The 20774-nt window shown below is 37.9% G+C and overlaps 1 protein-coding gene across 2 annotated transcripts in view; it reads right to left on the bottom strand.

Annotated features, from left to right (window-relative positions):
- The window catches only part of mst1 (macrophage stimulating 1), a 30746-nt gene extending 10778 nt beyond the window's left edge, over positions 1-19968 (bottom strand). The window contains exons 1-8 of one of the 2 annotated variants that reach the window (XM_034166299.1): positions 19749-19968; positions 19612-19704; positions 18190-18334; positions 11176-11291; positions 10968-11082; positions 9004-9140; positions 8779-8899; positions 3359-3477 (exon numbers count right to left, since the gene is read on the bottom strand). In XM_034166299.1, coding sequence (XP_034022190.1) covers positions 3359-3477; positions 8779-8899; positions 9004-9140; positions 10968-11082; positions 11176-11291; positions 18190-18334; positions 19612-19666 — 808 coding nt within the window. In that variant the 5' untranslated portion in view covers positions 19667-19704; positions 19749-19968. Of the gene's footprint in view, positions 1-3358; positions 3478-8778; positions 8900-9003; positions 9141-10967; positions 11083-11175; positions 11292-18189; positions 18335-19611 lie in introns of both variants that reach the window. The other variant, XM_034166298.1, reaches the window with a different exon arrangement.
- Between the last annotated feature and the right edge of the window lie 806 nt (positions 19969-20774).

Below are 20774 nucleotides of genomic sequence, written 5' to 3'. Positions count from 1 at the left end.
ACCCTTGGCCGTATGAGCATTATGTTCTTTAAAATTTGTAGTTGTTTAATTAATTATTAAGATGCTAATGTCTTACATACAATTTGTATATGTTCAAATCATCATTTGTTCATGCTGTGCAAATCAAGGAATATTTGTCGTTCACCCTCTGTGCATTTGCTGTTGTGAAAGTGTCGTGACACGGACCCACAACAGGGGGCGTAAATGAACGGACAATGGATAAGCCAAAAGTAACAATTTAATGTTGTGAACCACACAACGACGTACAGACAATAACAATATAGTGACTGTCAATCATACACCAGGTGACGTGTGGGCAGGCTCGACGATAGAAGACGCCTGGTGAGAGAAGAGCCGGATCCCCACACAGCTTCCACCACCAACGGAGCTGAAGAACACCGGAGCCGCCAAGCCCTGCGCCCCATGTGGCCGCTGTCTTCAGCAGTCAGATCCGGTACTACTGGCAGAGAACAGAGACAGTCCTGATGAGTGTGAGGTCGCACACTCAGTAATCCCACAGTCTGTATTCAGTAAGGAGGGAGCACCTCCACCTCCAAACACACACTCGTGCAGCTCCTGTCTAACCACTTATCTGGTTGGGGTGTGAAGCGAAGCCGTCGCTGATCACACCAAACGCCAATCCACAGATAAGGCAACACCACAGGAAAACGGCTGCAAAGAAGTTCAGATTATTACTCAATGTTTTGAGTCAGCAGAGAAAATTACCTGAATGGTAGTTGATTTCTCGGCGGGGAGGTGGAGTTGCAGTCCGGCCTTTATGGTGGTGGTGATGAGTAGTGGATGAGTGACAGCTGGTACGGATGATGTGTGACAGCTGTCACTCCTGGTCGCTCTGACGCCCTCTCCTGCTTGAAGCCCGCACTTCAAGCAGGGCGCCATCTTGTGGTGGTGGGCCAGCAGTACCTCCTCTTCGGCAGCCCACACAACATTTGCAGTTATGAATGAGACAAATTTAACTCTATTTGCCCCATTGACGTGTCAAATCCTGCAAAATCTCGCAAAACTTCAGAGAGGTCACCGCTCTGTGAGATGTCGGTAACATTGAGAAACGCATTGCAATGATCTGATAAGGCTGCACTTTAACCGCTGCACACAAATAACAGCATTAACATCGAACCATAAAACTCTGCATACTGTGCCTAAAACGCTTGTGATGAATATATTATCTGGGTCTTTAGATGTTGTTATTGTGTTTGTTTTATATAAACATGCAAGAAGCTCGGGTTGTTTCTCCATTATTTTCAATGGGAATTGCTGTGAGCTGCGATCGCTTCCTGTTCATGTCATTGTGGGGAAAAGTGGAGTTTGCTCTTTAACGTCCTGCTTATTGTCTTTTACAGCACTGTTTGTTTCCAGAGTAATATATATAAAAATATCTGAAATATGTTTTGTGTTTATTATATTCCACGCAGATTAAACGTAGCAAACATGGATTACTGTATTTGTAATATTTGCTTTAGCAAGTTTTCAGGGTCTCATGCATGCAGTCTCTTATTAATGTGATGAAAAGCATAAAAAATGACATTTTGGTAGTATAATGTTCATTTGCAGTTGTCGTCATGTGGATTCTATATGCTGTTTAGACTGCAGTGACTCTCTGGTGCACAAGGGATTATGGGAAATCTCAATAGGGTGAATAGAAAGTTAACTTTGAGTTAGAGAAAAATAGTGTGCAAGCCAATGTCCACAAAATGTCTTATAAATGACTCCAGAGCTGTTATCAGGTTACAAAAACAGCATTTTCAGTTTTAGAAGTGTTTATGTCTTGCTAGCTTTTACATAATATACCAAAAACAAAGCTGTTAGCAAGTAGCTACACCAGGAAGTGACATCATCATGCGAAATGTCTTCTAAATAAGTGCAGAGGTGTTATTAGGTTCCAAAAACAGCGTTGATTGGCTGTCACCCATGTCACTCAAAAACAAAACGGATCACATTGAAACAGAATGTGATCTTAAAATACCTCTTAAAATTCATTCATCAAGGTTAGCCATCTTTAAACTTGTCCAAGGTCTGTGTCCTAAGTATGTTCCCTGTGAATTTCAAGAGTCTGGCAGTAATAGGACTGGACTTATGCTGAGCACGGATAGATGGACGGACAGACGAAAAGCCTTCGCAAAACCCAATGGCCATATTTGATGGCCTCGAGTAAGACAATGCTTCACTGGAGTGTGACAATGAACAAAAAAGTAGGAAAAAACTTTGTGTCCTTGTAAACATACAAAATCAACACAGATCCATGGTATATCAGATTTTTCTTTTTTGTTTAATCTTATTTGGTTTTCATTGACAGGCTGATCACAAGGACAATTAAATGTACTGTTTTTTTGATCACACTTAAGTGCAACAGAAAATGGTTCTATAATGGCTCTTTAACACTTATTTTGTGTTTGTGATCTCTGCTCTCTTTGGAAATGCCTGCGCTGCTGCCAATGTCATCTTACGCAACTTGTGTTGAAATTTTGGAGAAAACATGAGAAGCCCGTTTGAGGTTATTTTGAGTTTCATGTTTGCAGTACTGCTGACTTCAAACTAATGACTATCCCAGGAAAATACAAATAATAGTAAGTTTTGTATTACACCAGCCATATGTTAAATGTAATGTTCTGTCATACTGTGCCTGCAAACTTTATGTTTTTCTGCATTTATTTAAATCTTCTACTTATACAGTCATAATAAATGGTAAATGGACTGCATTTATATAGCACTTTTCCATCTGCATCAGACGCTCAAAGCGCTTTACAATTATGCCTCACATTCACCCCGATGTCAGGGTGCTGCCATACAAGGCGCTCACTACACACCGGGAGCAATAAGGGATTAAAGGCCTTGCCCAAGGGCCCTTAGTGATTTTCCAGTCAGGCGGGGATTTGAACCCATGATCTTCTGGACTCAAGCCCAACACCTTAACCACTAGACCATCACCTCCCCCCTATAATAACATTATAGAGTATAGCTGAGTGAGTCCTTTTAAAAAGTCAGTGAAACAAAACTAAAATTTCAGCAAAGAGAAAAAAAAGAAAAGGAAATTTCATGTAAAAGAATGTCCTGAATCATAAAGAAACATCTGTGTACGATAGCACCTTTAAAATCAAAGAGAGAGGAAATTGAATACTGTGATATATATCACACAATCATGAATGATAAAACTCCATTGTGAAGGTAAAACTCTATAATTATGTAATTATTTCTAAAAACTCTCTATAATTATCTAATTATTTCTGTTATTTAGCTCTGTATGAACAATCAACATTAAACAGGGATACCATATGATTACAGTTATAGTACTAGTTTTATCATTTGCATTTGTGTTCCTGTAATGGAAGGAACATCTTACTGCATTTGCTGATCTCGCAGTTCTCCCTCTCCACTGCAGCGTCAGTGGTGTAACACCAGGGGACCGGAGATGCATCTGGGTTACGGCAATAGTTATCATCCAAACTCTTATCTGGATATCTGAAATACATGAGACATTTTATTGAGGTTGGATTAAGTCATCTAATTAGTTATGTTGTGTCCCAAACATTAAATTAATCTCTCAAGCTTCAACTTTGACCACTATTGAAGAAAAATCAATGTCCTGTTTGCAAAAAACAGCAGAAAATTTTAAATTTAAGCTGCCACAAACACTCATGTTGTGTGGTGGAGGAGGTTTCAGTCATCCTCTCATTTTAAAGAATGCAGCATTTCATTTACTGTCTGTCACACCAACATGTGACTGCAGCTATAATATTGGTGGGAGCCAAGTTCACTTACCGTAATTCATGGAGGGAAATTGTATGTGGGTTGTTGGTTGATGATTGTATAAAGAAGCTCATTGAGGGACAAATTAATCCATAAAAAGCCACTGTTCCTGCGACAAATTGCACAAAGACATGACGGAGAACTTTAAAAGATTAACACGCATGTTGACATCATTGCATGGCCACAGAATTACGGAGTTGCAGAAGCATAAATCAGGCTTTACGATTTTAAGGTACCACTCTGCTGTGGTCTTAGACAAAAGAATGAGTCCTCCAAATGTAATCTTTTCAATGCACATAAAGCCCGGCACTTATTTAAGGCAGCCGTTAATTTTTCAGATGAAGTTTTGACCCGGTCATTAAATCAGGCAGGTCCTAACTCAGGATTACCTGTAGATCCTTCGGTGCCTCCTGACTGTAACTAATCTGTTATATACACATACCAGATTTTGTCCATTTTATACATGTAATGGATTTCGATTATTAATGGAAAGAAGTTGCTGGTCCACCTGAATCCATTATATGCAAGTTTTACTGTATAGTGCAACTCTCTGTCCATCCACCCAAATATAAGCAAGATACACATTTCTATACAATGTAATGAAACATTTGGTCAGGAACAGAAGAACTGCCATAGAAATGGCAAAAAACAATCACCAACTGAGGCTCAACAGCACATTTTAGCTGAATTTTCAAATGGATCAAATGGAAATGTGTATGTGTGTGTATATGCCACACTTACGATATATATATATATATATATATATATATATATATATATATATATATATATATACGTACTTGCTGCATTCTATCATCATAGTGGAAACATCGACTGTAATTCTTTATAAACTGTTTAGTTTATGGAATAATTGTGTTGACCTCTTATGATATATATATATATACACTCAACAAAAATATAAATGCAACATGGTTTTGCTCCTAATTTGTATGAGATGAACTCAAAGATCTAAAACTTTTTCCACATACACAATATCACCATTTCCCTCAAATATTGTTCACAAACCAGTCTAAATCTGTGATAGTGAGCACTTCTCCTTTGCTGAGATAATCCATCCCACCTCACAGGTGTGCCATATCAAGATGCTGATTAGACACCATGATTAGTGCACAGGTGTGCCTTAGACTGCCCACAATAAAAGGTCACTCTGAAAGGTGCAGTTTTATCACACAGCACAATGCCACAGATGTCGCAAGATTTGAGGGAGCGTGCAATTGGCATGCTGACAGCAGGAATGTCAACCAGAGCTGTTGCACGTGTATTGAATGTTCATTTCTCTACCATAAGCTGTCTCCAAAGGCGTTTCAGAGAAATTGGCAGTACATCCAACCAGCCTCACAACCGCAGACCATGTGTAACCACACCAGCCCAGGACCTCCACATCCAGCATGTTCACCTCCAAGATTGTCTGAGACCAGCCACTCGGACAGCTGCTGAAACAATCGGTTTGCATAACCAAAGAATTTCTGCACAAACTATCAGAAACCGTCTTAGGGAAGCTCATCTGCATGCTCGTCGTCTTCATCGGGGTCTCGATCTGACTCGAGTTCGTCGTCGTAACCGACCTGAGTGGGCAAATGCTCACATTCGCTGGCGTTTGGCACGTTGGAGAGGTGTTCTCTTCACGGATGAATCCCGGTTCACACTGTTCAGGGCAGATGGCAGACAGCGTGTGTGGTGTCGTGTGGGTGAGCGGTTTTCTGATGTCAATGTTGTGGATTGAGTGGCCCATGGTGGCGGTGGGGTTATGGTATGGGCAGGCGTCTGTTATGGACGAAGAACACAGGTGCATTTTATTGATGGCATTTATTGACGAGATCCTGAGGCCCATTGTTGTGCCATATATCCAAGAACATCACCTCATGTTGCAGCAGGATAATGCATGGCCCCATGTTGCAAGGATCTGTACACAATTCTTGGAAGCTGAAAATGTCCCAGTTCTTGCATGGCCGGCATACTCACCAGACATGTCACCCATTGAGCATGTTTGGGATGCTCTGGACCGGCGTATACGACAGCGTGTACCAGTTCCTGCCAATATCCAGCAACTTCGCACAGCCATTGAAGAGGAGTGGACCAACATTCCACAGGCCACAATTGACAACCTGATCAACTCTATGCGAAAGAGATGTGTTGCACTGCATGAGGCAAATGGTGGTCACACCAGATACTGACTGGTATCCCCCCCCCCCAATAAAACAAAACTGCACCTTTCAGAGTGGCCTTTTATTGTGGACAGTCTAAGGCACACCTGTGCACTAATCATGGTGTCTAATCAGCATCTTGATATGGCACACCTGTGAGGTGGGATGGATTATCTCAGCAAAGGAGAAGTGCTCACTATCACAGATTTAGACTGGTTTGTGAACAATATTTGAGGGAAATGGTGATATTGTGTATGTGGAAAAAGTTTTAGATCTTTGAGTTCATCTCATACAAAATGGGAGCAAAACCAAAAGTGTTGCGTTTATATTTTTGTTGAGTATAAATTATTTTGTATATTGGGAACATTTTGACAACATCAAGATAATACAACCAGTCCAAAAATGTGTTTGCATGTCTTGTGTCCTGGATATAGTTTTAAATTGCTTCTTGGACTGTTGGTGGCCCTCAGCCTGCAGACAACTCCTTTTGGTGGTGGGAATGTCACTCCAGCCACTTTAAAACTCCATGTAAAGCTTGACAATGGAAAAGAAGATGTCTTGTTTCTGCACTCTGTGGGAATAACTTTGCTGCTGCCTACCATCTGAGGATGGCATGAGGAAATTGGAAAGAGCCATTTGGATCCCCACCCTCGAATAAGAAGAGACCACAAGAGTGCACTGAGGATCCTCTCTCTGGTGAGTGGCAACTGGTGCAGTATTGAGGGGTCGACCACTGCACAGCACCACCCAGGTCCAAACTCAAGACAACTCATTTTGGTGGACACCTGGAACATCCTTTCTCTCAGGAACTTCTCCCAGTGCTGTCAAAGGAGTTTAGAAAGCTCTGCATTGCAATGGCAGTAATATTTAACATCAACAGGCCTGGAAGTAGCCCAGTCTTGTTTGAGTGGAAACATCTGCATTTGGTCTCTTGGAACCAGTGGTCAGCATACCGAGGGAGTGGCAGTTGCTGTGGCAGACCGGCTCCATCTCATGGTGTCACATGTCACCCCTCTCAATGAGCATTTTATGAGGCTGAGGCTCAGATTTGCAACCACTGACATTGACAGAGCTGGTGGTAAAGACTATATCAGTCCCCATGGATATGGTATCCATGCCAAAAAAAACTGAATGCTTCTTCACTTTAACAGAAGTCATGGGCATTGCAGTCTAGCACTCATGGTGTTGAAAATGTTCTTGTAGGAAGATGACTGATACTCCTACAGAACTGCAGGGTCTATAGAAGTGCCCACTTTGTGAAGTCTGATGGGAAACTTGTTGTAGCTTCTCTCAGGATTCAATTGAAGACTGTTTTGGAGGAGTTTGCATATGATGTGGGTGGAGGACTTGCAAACTTGTACAAGAACAAGTGACCCAAATGGAATGTGGAATGGAGTGAGTTTTTTTTTTTTCATTACAAGCCCTTGAAACCTGTCAGGGCAGTAATAATGCCCTGAGTGCAATGTGCGTTGTTCAGCACATTGTTGTCTGTGCTGAACAGCGCAATTGAAAAAGTAATTCTCAATGGGATTACATGGCAGAGAAGTCTGGTTTCATGAATAACTCAAGAACCACCGACCACAACCTAGATCTATGACTAGTCATTGAACAGAAGTTTATGCGCCTTGAGGCAACTTTGTTGTAATTTGGCGCTATATAAATTAAAATATTAAATAAATAAGTATGAATATTGGCAGGGCTTCATTGCAGTCTATGTTCATAATTGCAAAGTGTTTCAGTTAATAAGGCTGCTGATTAAGTCCTAAATACAGAACTCTGATGAGCAGATGTAGAGTCTCTGACTTCTCCTCAGTGAATTCTGGTGTTCACCACAGATGTTTTCTGGCTCCTACTCTGTTCATGTCTTGCACTGACTGGATGTTAAGAAAGATTATGGAGTGAAGAAATTCAGTGCTTCTTGGGGAGGAAAGGTTTACTGACCTTGACTTTACAGATGATGATGTGATCTTTGTGGAATCAATGGATGCCCTGACTGCAGCACTTGAGAAGCTCTTCGAGGAGTTAGAGAGTCTAAATTGGTAATTATACTGGACCAACACCAAAATGCAGGGTTTAAGTGGCCTCCTGCATCAGATGTGTATTTGCATGTGGTGAAAGTGTCAAATTTGTTGAAAGATTCATTCCTCTTGGTAATGACATTCATGACTGTAGAAGCCTGGCATGTAAAGTCGAGACACATTTGGATAGAGCTTATGAGGTCCTGAGGTCAATAGACAGAGGTGTTTGGTGATGCTGATATATCTGTAGGAGAGTGAATGTCCAAACCTTCACGATCCTTGTACTTCCTATCTTACTGTTTGTTTGTGAGACTTGGACTTGGACTTACCAGCGAACTAAGGCAATGACTGGATATCTTTGTATACCAGTGGAATGGCATTGTGTCAACTGAAATGTTACATATGAATACTCAGATGAGGTGTGCTACTTGCATTGTGAGGAACACCAGCTACAACAATACAGCCATATAACACACTTGTCTCAACATGACCAAATGTTCAAGTGCCTCAGTGCTGATGACTCCAACAACAGAAGAAAAGGCCATAGAGGAAGATCACATACCACCTGGCAACAGCAGACAGATGGCTACTTTCAGACTGATGCCCTAAAAGGGTATTTACCAACCAGGAATCGGCGCAATTTCATAGTGTTGTTGAACCACAACGCAAGCCATAAGCATTTGTTCCGACTTAACCTAACATGGCACATCCCTGCTATCCACAGCTGTAAATGTAAAAAGTGGGACTTTTTGATTCATACTCCCATGAACTACACAAAACAAGGCAACTGACATGAATGTGGTCAACCAAAGTAATGAAAGCATGATTACTTTTCAGGTTGGTAGATGTGCTGGTGAGGGTACTGCTGGTCCCATCGTTGGCACTCTTTGCCACTCACAGTGTGGTCCACCTGCCCTCTGTAGTCTTCTCCATTACACGTGATACAGACATCTGCGAAGACAATGCCAAAAATATGTCTCACATCCAAAGAGAGATGTCATAGTGATATCCAAGTCTCACACAGTGAGGGTGCTCGATAAGTATATGACATGTACCATCTTTACACTGGGGAATATTGCAGCTTTCATAGCGCCTCTCAGGGTCGTTGGTATAGCACCACGGTCCAATACGATCCCCATCTGGATTCCTACAGTAATTCAGCTCCAGACCGTTGGATGTAGTGGGAGTCCACCTGTGAGCAAGAGTTGTAAAGCAAGTTTGTTCCTGTTTCATACAGTGCTCTCAGGAAGCATCATGACAGCCACACATTATATGAAAGTATGGGCACTATACTGTGGGAAATACGCAGTGGGTAGGATGAGTCTACAGTGTGTACGATTTTAAACATCATTTGTCAGTTTGTCAGCAGGACAACTGACAATATTCTTAAGAGATTTAGATGTGACTTGGTCATAGGTGTATCTAGAGTGCTGTGGATTTTAGGTTTGAACCCCTTCCACATATAGCAATGTCAGAAATGAAACCTTTGAACCTTTAAACAAAGAAACCAATTGCATGTACAATAAATGATCTAGTGCAGGCGTGTCCACACTTTTTCGGCTTGCAAACTACTTCTAAAATGACCAAGTAAAATTATCTATTAATCTATTTTCTATAGCTGCTTACTACAGTCAAGGGTAATGGGGGGCTGGAGCCTGTCCCAGCAGTCATAGGGTGTGAGGCAGAGTACACCGTGGACAGGATGTCAGTCTATGGCAGGGCCACATATAGACAGACAAACACACTCACACCTGTATGCACACCTACGGACAGTTTTGAAAGTTTCCAGTTTGTCTAACCTGCATATCTTTGGATGTGGGAGGAAGCCGGAGCACCTGGAGGGAACCCACACAAACCTGGGGAGAACATGCAAACTCCACACAGAAAGGCCATAGGTGGGAATAGATCCCATGACCTTCTTGCTGTGAGGAAGCAGCGCTACCCACTAAACCACTGTGCTGCCCTCAAAATTATCTACCTACATTACAAATGTTGAACATATTGTACACTGACTCATCAATTAAACTTAGTGCAGAACTGTACTAAAATGTAATACTGACTAAAACATTTGAGTTGTAAATATATATATATATAATTATAAGTAGTAACAATGGATAATGTGTGTATTTATGCAGAAAGCACAACCTGATTAACAGGTAAGAAGGTTTTTTTCAGAGCTTTTTACATCATGTCGTCCTCAGAAAAAGACTTTAGGAGCATTTGGTAGAGGAAAAAAGTTAGTATTTGTTGTTAACGTATCGTGGTTCTTCAGCTGTTTTTAGTTTAACCACGAGGACACTCACAGAGTAGCACAGAGTTTGCAAGAAAAGACAAGTGTAAAAATGTTTTTATAAAGATCACTGCAGGTGTGCCACCATCATCATGCTTTGAGACACAGACAACTGTTTTTTAACTTAGACCTGTTGCACAAACCAGTGGATGAACAGCCCGCAGCAAGAAACGCTGAAAATGTGGAAGTGGGCAGTCTAGCCAACCTCTCCCTGGCTATGGGCCATAATGCCATGGGATCTACATACTATTTTTGCGATCAACTGGTTGATTGCAAACAACGTATTGGGCACCCCGATCTAGTACAAATAGATGTCGTACTAGAACCAGCATCTTGCAGCAAAACACCAGCTTCCATTTTATTACTCCTCTCCAACCCTCCCTCCTCCACACTGAGTAGAAAGAACACCAGTTGGAGCGATTTTACAGCTTGAAGTGCTGTTCTTTTGGGAAAAGTCAGACTTGTGTTATAGCCTGAAGATGGTCAAAGTGGTGGGTGTGCAACCAGAAGATCCTCAGTTCAAATCCCTGTCATATTGGAAAATTACTAAGGTCCCTTGTGCAAGGTCCTCAATCCCCAAGTTGCTCCCAGTACACAACTTAGTCCCTTACATTGCAGCACCCTGACATCGGTGGGTGAATGTGAGGCATCTTTGTAAAGCAATTTGTGCATCTAAACGCAGTACGTTTGTACAGTATATCGTGGTCATATTGTTGGTCATCAACTCACCTATGATCATGAGGATACTTGGACCACCACTGCTGACAGGTAAGCCCACTTTTTGTGGTGAAGACTTTGCCTCTGTAATCTTCCCCTTTACCCACGATGCATTTCCTTACATAAACTTCAGAATAAAGAGAACCAATTAAAACAAAGTGTTGGAATATTAAATTTGTCTCTGTTACATTGCAGAATGTGAGTGTGTGTATGTTCTTACCTTTCTTCTCGTAAAGATCACAATTAACGTTTCTCTTCACCTCAGCGTTAGTCCCATCACCCACCCATGGCAAATGTTTACATGTGTTGGCTGAACGAGCCTCGAAGTTGAAAGCTCTGGTGTTGAGAAATAATCAAAAAAGTTGCTCAAAATTATAGTGTACAAATGAAATTTTTACAAATAGGCACCAATTACACGTTTAATGTTAAAAAGGACTAAAATATTAGGTAAATAGAGAAGAGACGAAATAACTTCTAGGTGATGTGAGCCATCCTTTAATTTGCTATCTGTCAGATTTTGAATTTCATGAATTGTATACTGTGAAGGAAAGCTTTGTAAGATCAACATCAATAGGTCATTAAAAATATTTAAAGATTTGATTTGGAGCTGCAGCTTTTATCTGATCTGCAATAAAAATTACTTTTTATTTTCGTAAATAAGGGGGTTGTGACATTTGGAAGGTGTTAATGTCACACAGTCATTCACAAATGTATTGATTAGTTTCCTTCAGATTGGCCATAAAAAAAAGAAAGAAAAAAACCCAACAATTTAAAAAAAATAATTTGGCATCAGTGAAATGTTTCTGTCATCATTTGTGTGCTTGTTAAGCAGAATTGCTTGAAAACATATGAACTGACTTTTATGAAATGGAGGAAAAATTATTTGTTGTACAAGCAAGAACTTGTATAAATTTAAGAGAAGTGACAGATGTAGATCAAGGAGTTGAATATCTTTTCATTCAGTGGTGATGAATAAGATTTTCTTTCTTTCTTAAATAAGTAAACTGACTTTAAAAAAAAGAAAAGAAAACAAAACAAAAAAACAACAAATCCACGATTTTTTAAAAAAAAGACCCTATAAATAAATTAACAAATAAAAACGAAATAACAAAAACTCCTCAAAATTTTACCAAAAGTATTTGTCTGGATTCTCCCCAAAACATGGTCTTACATTTTTTCTAATTACAGATTATTTTTTACTTTAACAAGTACAAAACACATTTTTCATGTTAATTTTTTTTTTTTATTTTGGAACAAGTCAAATTTAACTTAAAATTTCTTGAAATTACATGTAATCTTTAGCTTTTCGATATAAAATACATCTTTAAATTACGTGCGAAAACTCCATTTGAGCTGTAGATCATGTTACATCTTTTTAAAATAACACAGCAGCCTAACAAACCTATGACAAGTCAAAGGTGGTTGTTTTGTCTCAAATATGACTCAAAACAAGACGTTTTCAAGACTACTTGTAGATATTTAAGCTGTGCTGTCTAAAAACATGAAATATTTTTCTGTAATTTTGCTTATTAGGTGATTGCATCTTATGTTAAGTGTAACTGGATGTTTTGACTGTTTTTTTTTTACTTTAAAAATTGATCTGTAATTAGAAAATGTTTCACCAGAAATTAGATAAATATACTTGGTAAGACTGAGTATTTGTAGTGCACATCTGAAGCACACATATTTCTGCACAAATACAAATACAATTTTAATTCAAGATCTATGTTTTTGCATCAAATACTCGTATATCACATACTGCCTGCAGTGCTCATCTTTGTCTAATGGTAAATGAAAATAAACTTTGCATGAGTGTCACTTCTTTAAACAAGAGTCATAAGGAGATGATATATCCCCCCGGTCCCCACAAATCAGTAAAACAAAGTGTTGGGTATCACCCAAGTAGACCCTTATGCTCAATATGAATGAAATTGGTCAACTGGTTCTTGAGATATCATGCTAACAAGGGTGGTAATGACAATATCTTAAATATCTCACTGTGACCTTGAAATTGAGTCCAAGGTCACTGCAATCGATGGGTGTTGGGGGACCACCCAAGTACACCCTTACACTAAATATGAATGAAATTGGCGATATTGCACTAACAAGCAAAAACTAACAGACAGAGGCATGAATGGACGGACAGACGCACATGCTCATTGCTATATCCTCCCATATTTCATACCGGGGGCTAAAAATGAAACATTGAACAGAGTCAATTTTCAAAATAAATAACCATTAATTTCATCACCTTTAACATCTAACAAACGACTGAAGTATCACCTTCATTTATCAAAACACTATAAGTTCTGTTGACTTTTCAAAGCTGCTGTTTGCTGGATTAACTCATAAGTGCTCCTCAGCCTACAAGATAAACTGACTGTCAATAAAAGATTAATTTAAATATTAAATTACAGAAACAAACAACAACAACAAAAAACCTGGGCCTCCTGTGAGTAAAATGTCAAACTACATAAATGTCTGCTTTACAATAATAAATCTGCAATTTATTATCAGTGAAAATGACATTTTCAGGAACATTTTATTATGCCAGAACGTACAATTTGCTAAATTTGGTGTAATAGTATTTTTAAGGCTGAAGGTAAACACAGACTATAGACAGTACATTATTTGGTTAACACAAGAGTTGCAAAGATTAATCAATTATTAATCTACTATTAAATTGAGGACAACAACTGATTGTTTTTTAAATCCAAAATTTCTGATTTTAATTTCTTAAACATGCATACTTTTTAATTTATTTTACTAGTATCTTGACTCCTGTCCATCAGTAAACTGAATGTCTTTGGGCTGTGGACAAAACAAGACATTTCAAGGCATCATCCTGGGCTTTGGAAAACATTGATCAACATTTTTCTAACATTTTATGGACATAAGAACCAATCAGTTAATTGAGACAATAGTAGATTGATTAATCGATTATGATTGTGGTTGGCACAATGGTTATAAGGTGTTGAAGTGTCCTTAAACAAGACACTGAATACCAAATTGCACTGTAAGGAGTATACGATGATGATCTGCACCTTGGTGTGTGTGTGTTCTTCAGGCTGTGGGGCACAGGCTCCTTAAAAGAATCTATTGATCAGTGCTTAATGTGTTGTGCGCTCAAAAAAATAACTTGCTCAGTGAACAGAATAAAATTATGAAAGGTATTTCCAGCCTTGAATAATTGTTTCTTCCTTAACTTGTAAATTTATTGGGCCAACATGATGAATTTATGTCACTGTTACATAATTATGATGGTTCGGGGCAACTAGATTTGTAAAGGTAAATGTAGACCTAAATGTAAATTTGTTGGGTCAACATGATGAATTTCCGTTACTTTTACTCAATTACCATGGTTCAGGCCAGCTAGATTTGTGAGGGTAAATGTAACAAAAATAAAATAGGTCCCTTTGGCTGCTCCCTTGTTTGCACACAGCCAATCTGAGGTGGATCTGCATGTTGAATTGGCACAAGTTTTACACCAGATGCCCTTCCTGACAGAACTCCACATTACTTGGAAAAATGTGGCAGGGGTGGGGTTTGAACCGGGACCCTTCCATACTGAACCCACTAACCACTAACCACTTAACCACCACCCCTTTTCCTGTAAGGGTAAATGTAAGACATTGATGTAATTTCCTCGGGCCATTCAAGTTTAATATGATGATGAGTTACTTAATTAATTAGGGTAGTTACAACTATTTTTAAAATAGTAGTTACATGTCAACTTAACTTTGCTGTGTTGGATCAGCACAATTTATGCAAATCCACCTTGGATTTGCTGTGTTGACCCCGAGCACAAACAAGCAAGCAGCCAAAGGACTTACTTTGTTGTTATATTCACCCTTACAAATCTAGCTGGCCTGAACCATGATACTTAAGTAACAGTAACGCAAATTCATCATACTGACCCAACAAATTTACATTTAAGTCACTCAGCAAAATTCTGGCTATGTTAACTCATTTTCATACATGTCAACCTATACGGATTGTCCGTAAATTATACAGATTTTTCAGAGTTTCAGAGTCATACGGATGTACAAATAAAGTCTTACGGATATTCAGGGTTTGGTCTGCAGCGGCTCTGTAATCAACCCTTTCTGCAGCACAACTCCACTTTGATGCGTGAACCATTGAAGCAATGCTTCGATCCACTAGTTCATTGGTTCTTTGATTCGCTGCTCTTCAGACACAGCAAGTCTGCTTCTTAACTCCTTTAAAAGCCATTAAAATACAGTGAGTCACTTTTGTGTGAATTAAAGTCACTAAATGGGACTCTTGTCTTGTTGCAGTCAAGAAATGAGAATTGTCCTCCGTTCCGTTGCCGCAGCTCCAAACGCTGCGTGGCTCTCTGCCAAGACAGAGTCCAGTCGGAATTAATAACTTCAAAACGAATTGCCGATTTAAATAAAATGACACCTCTTACAAACATTGTAATACAGACAAGAAACTACAATCCACTAAAATGTTTTTTTTCCTCCCAAAATGAGACGTGCTTAAATTACATCCTGACGTGCAGCACAGCCAGCTCTAAGAGCTCAGCTCAGATGTATGGAAAGACATTTATGCCAATAATGTCTGAAAGGAAATGCTTTTGACAAAAACTACAGATTTTGTTTATCCCTATTTATGTCCAGAGATCAAGAAGGATCCACCATGTAGAGTTTATTATATCCAAAGTTTAAGAATCCAGTGACCAATTTCAGATTTATTTACTTTAAGACTCAATAAAATTTTGTTCAATTTCAATTCAATTTCAATTTAATCGGCTTATAAAGCGCCAAATCACAACAAAAGCCGTCTCAAGGCGCCTCACATAGAACAGTTCAACATAAAAAATTACAGTAAATAAATAAAAATTAAAAAATTCAAATACATAATTAAAAACAGAAGTAAACGAATAAAACAGATAAAAATAAAAACAATTCATAAGAAAGAGAATAAAAATAGGCTTTGAGTCTTGACTTAAAAATGTCCACGGACTCCGACTGTTTCACGGTTGCAGGAAGACCAGTCCACAGAGCAGGTGCATGATAAGAAAAAGCTCTTTGACCTGCTAACATAGAAAACCTGTAAAGCCTACTTTTAGTACACAAAAAAGTCACCAGCGGTATTGATAAGGGAATTGGATTGATAAGCGGAATCGATAATGGTATTGATATCAATAAAATCTTATCGATACCCACACTGTAAAAAATGTCCGTGAAAATTACAGTGAAAAACTGTGAAATGGCAACAGGAATAAACCGTAAAGCAAGAAGAAGCTTAATGTTGTAGAATAAACATTGAATTACCATAAATTTAAAAACTGTCAAAAATGTTATTTTTAATTGTTTTAACATGTGAAATATATGGTGAAAAGCTGAAATGGTGACAGCATTGGGCAGTCATATTAAAAATAGCACATTACTGTATTATTCACGGAATATCACCTAAGTCATCCAGAGGCATACATTTTTAACTTATGGTTCAAATTTTAACCTACTCATTTTGGACAAGTTATTTAAAATTACTGTCATGTCTGAAGTTTTATAAAGTGAAAATATCAGATATATGTTTTCATTTTAAAGTAATGTGCTAATTTTTAAGAACCAATCAGTGTTTAGCAGAGGCACTTTTACCCAGAATGCTTTGCGGTCTGTGTTTGTTACAAAACCTCAGAATTAGTGCATTATTCAACATTAAAAGATATATGTTATATTTTAACTTTGTACAAATGACAGAATTGACATTAATGGAGTTATTCTATCAGTATTTTCACAAAACCATAAGTTAGTATGACTTTATTTTTCAAGACCTCCACCTGACCGGAGCATTATGATTAGTAGAGAGCTGATTTTGTGAGTACTCTCAGGATTTGTCTGTGTAGCTTCCTACAGGGGGCAGTATGGTCAAACATGGAAATACTGGCTCATTCTTTGGGTCTTTTGTCGCTTTGGATGCTTTCAAAAGCGATCGTGTTAAAAGACAATTTCAGCTTCTTAGTAATTGCAAATGTACCAGAAGAAACACTGGAATTTATTGATTATCTGTAACTTCTGATACATTTTTGTGCTGTTTTTAGCAGGAATAAACCATAAAATAGGGTAATAAATTATGTGGAATGGATAGAAATTCACCTTAAAAGCAAAGGGTTTATACTGTGAATTGAACAGTCATACTGTCAAGGCATAAATAATTGTGCTGTTGTTTTAACAGAAACTGACCATAAAATAGGACAATAAATGCTGTGGAATGGATAGCATTTCACTTAAAAGGCAATAGGGTTACATTGTGAATTGTACAGCTATACCATGAGCCTATATACAATTTCACCATTATTTTAACAGTAACTCATCTTTATTGGAACATTTTCAAACTGTTGTTTTTCCAAGTGTTAATATACCTTACCGTGAAGCCATATACAATATCACTGTATTTTTTACGGTGAAAAAATGGCAACCACAGCTGCCAGTTTTTCACCGTAAATTTGACAAGATTTTTTTTACAGTGCATCCCTAATAAACACAGGGGCAAAGTCGAGGATCATCAACATGCCAGTCTGCAACACTGGCACTGGTGATGCGATTTTTGATACACTTGATGAAGTTCTGAGATATGTTTTATTTTGTTCATTATTATTCGATTTATTTTTCATTTTATTAATGTATTTCCATTAGTGACACACAGTTCTTGTTTCTGTAAAAAAAAACTAAATTTGACACATTCAGTTCTATAAAATTCAGCTTGTTGCATGAATACTAGATCTCTATTGTTTGAAATTCAACTGTGGAGGAAATACTAATGATCCTGACTTTAAGGTCATTGTGGCAACTCATAATATGTGGACAAAAACCCAGTTATGTGATACCGCTACGCGGTTGTGTGTACTGTAATACAACTGATTTTGGTACGATTTGGAGGTTATAAGGATTTTGTGTTGATTTTATGGATTTTCTCACTTGGTTATACAGGTGAACCCACAAAGGGGTTGACATGTATGCATTTTACTTGGGTGGAAATACTTTCCATAACTTTATTATGTTCACTAAGCATGTTAGCTTGTACGTTGTTGCATGTTATATAAAAACTACATGATTTGAATGTGTTCACCCATAAAACTTTATTTCACCCATAAAACTTTATTTCATAGAAGTTACATGTTAGACTTAGGTTCATGTAACATAAAACCAACAACACCCATGTTTTTTTTTTTTAGTGTGTTTGGAGGGTAGTGTTGTGAAGATACCTGCAGTCCAGAGACTGTGCACAGTTTTTGGCACATTCCTCCAGGCTAAGACCCGGTGATATCAATACTCGAGCTGAGTTCCAGTGAGTTGGAACCAATTCCCTTCCCTCAGAGCGCTGGAAGTCATTCAGCGGACTGTGGTACCCTGGTTATGTGAAGCAGAGTTATAAACACAAATCCCATACAGGATCACTAGTCATTCTGCAAACCACTGTACCCATTAAAAACAACAACAAATAAGAGCTTCAGAAAATGATTTATTATGTAATATCACAGTATGTAAAAACACAACAGACTATATGTTAACATGAACATGCTTGACAGTGATTATAAAATTATACTTAATGTAAACAGCGATGAATGTGACAGGGGCCTTCATGGCCACCAGCAGCAAGGACTCACAAATCGCATGCAAACAAAACGTCCAGTTCACACATGCACATGTGAACAAGCCCAGAAATGTCCTACTGTGAGAACATAATATATTAAAGAAAAACTGCAAATTATTATTTTAAAAGATGCCAACAAGGCCCAAAATAGAAGATTCACTGAGCCTCACTTGTATCTATCAGAATCCAAGATTTTAAAGCTGAAAATGCAGTAGTTTTTTTTTTTTTAAATAGTTTTACTGATGGAAATTTTGACGGACTCTGTTATGCAGATGATTGAAATACAATATGGTGTTTTAAAATATGGTTTAAACTGTTGATGTGCTGAAACTATGAAAATGCTGAGACTATAGAAATGGAGGTCTAACAGAACCCCAATGGTCAGGATTATTTGTAAACAGGGAGATCTGGAGCTAAAATGTCAAACACTTTTGGCAAAATTATAAATGATACATTGACAAAGCAGTTGGTCCACACCAGTGGCCACTACAAAATCTGAGCATGAGCCTGCACACATATAACCTTTGGAGCAAGAAGATACAGGTATTAAAGGGAATACTAACTCAAACAGACTACTATTACTGCATCTATCAATTTTTATTTTCATAAGAGCTAGTTAAAAAGAAAACTAAATCAAATAGCCCATCATTCAACTGTAAAATGACAGCAATTCTTTTTTGATATCATGACTTCTTTAAAAAAAAAACCCTCAAACTTGTGTTTTGAATAATAAACATTTAGGGATTACAATTGCATATTTTTTCTCATGACACTCTGAAAGACTATAAAAAATTCAGGGTGCATAACATTTGAACAACAAAGCATTTATATAGCGTTAAATCCAAATGTTGATGATTAAATCGAAATGGATTTCTGATTTGGATTAATGTAGGAATCAGTTAAAAGAAACAATACAGGTTTTCACGTCCAAAATACAGGTAAATCAAAAATGATAGCCGAGCTCTCAAAAAAGAAAATTAAGTAAGATTGAAATTATTTTTAAACAAAGACAAGGACGAATAAAGATTCTTACCAGAGTTCAGTTCACTGCAGATGATCAGAAGAACAAATCTCAGTAAAAAGTCCATTTTTTGAGTCTTCTGAAGATCAAAACTGGCTCAGAGAGAATTAATAGACTGAGATTTCTGCTGATAAGTAAAAGTCGAGCTTTTCTACGAATTAATATCAGGTCGAAATTATACAATCCTAAAGTAAGATAAATAAAAAAAAATTTAAAAAGAAAAGTGCTTAAAATCCAAACACCCTCAAGCGAACACTGGGTTACTCAAACGCAGGTCCTAATCAGTAAAACAATCAATAAGTGTTAATCATTAATCAAACAAGTCATATCGATTTTTGTTCTTGCGCTTTTTTATGCTGAAGCACAAACTGCTCACATCTTCTCTCTGTGTGGTTTTATAACGGGACGGGAAAAAACGTCCTGAAAGGAGGGGGAAAAGGCATCATACGCTGTCCAAATATGGGTTTTTAAATTCCTGTTGGAATAAGAACAATCTTCACAACAAACGCTAGAAGGCAGTAGAATCATTTCTAATGGTGGTTTTTCCCCCCCTCTCTCCATGTTTCCCTCTCGGTTTCGAGAGGTGTTAGACCACATTCTGTGAACCGTCAAATTATGTGACCGTGCTTTTTATATAACTCATAAATATACATTTTTTTTGTGTGTGTGTTTTCTCTTTTCCCATAATTATTAGATGCTCATCATAATCATGTGGTACTAGTTTCTAATCATACATCAAAAATGAGCAAGAATCAGAACAACAGCTTTCAGAATTATGATTTCAATGTCATAATTTAGCTTAAACTGTGGAAATATTAGCATTTTATCTAATATATCAAAATTATGATTCAGAATGCCACTGTTCAGTAATGCATATTTATGACTAGCCATGTTCACCTCACAATGAAGAATTAGCATCTCATAACTGCAAATGACATATTTGGCATAATGGACTGATACATTTATGACTTAACATATGATATTTATGATTCATGATGTAAATTGCGATTGAAGACGTAAAGCCATATAGTCCACGACCATGATAATAATTATAACTCAGAATGCCATGATGACTCAGCATATCACGTGTTAGCATGTCAAATGATCTGAACATTATGACTTAGCATCTCATAAATTGAGAATTGCCTTCTCATAACGATAACTTTAAAGGTCTT

The sequence above is a fragment of the Thalassophryne amazonica genome, chromosome 3 (genome assembly GCF_902500255.1).
Source record: "Thalassophryne amazonica chromosome 3, fThaAma1.1, whole genome shotgun sequence".
NCBI lineage: Eukaryota > Metazoa > Chordata > Actinopteri > Batrachoidiformes > Batrachoididae > Thalassophryne > Thalassophryne amazonica.
Note: the sequence above shows the minus strand (reverse complement) of the source record. Positions and strands in the feature narration are given on the sequence as shown.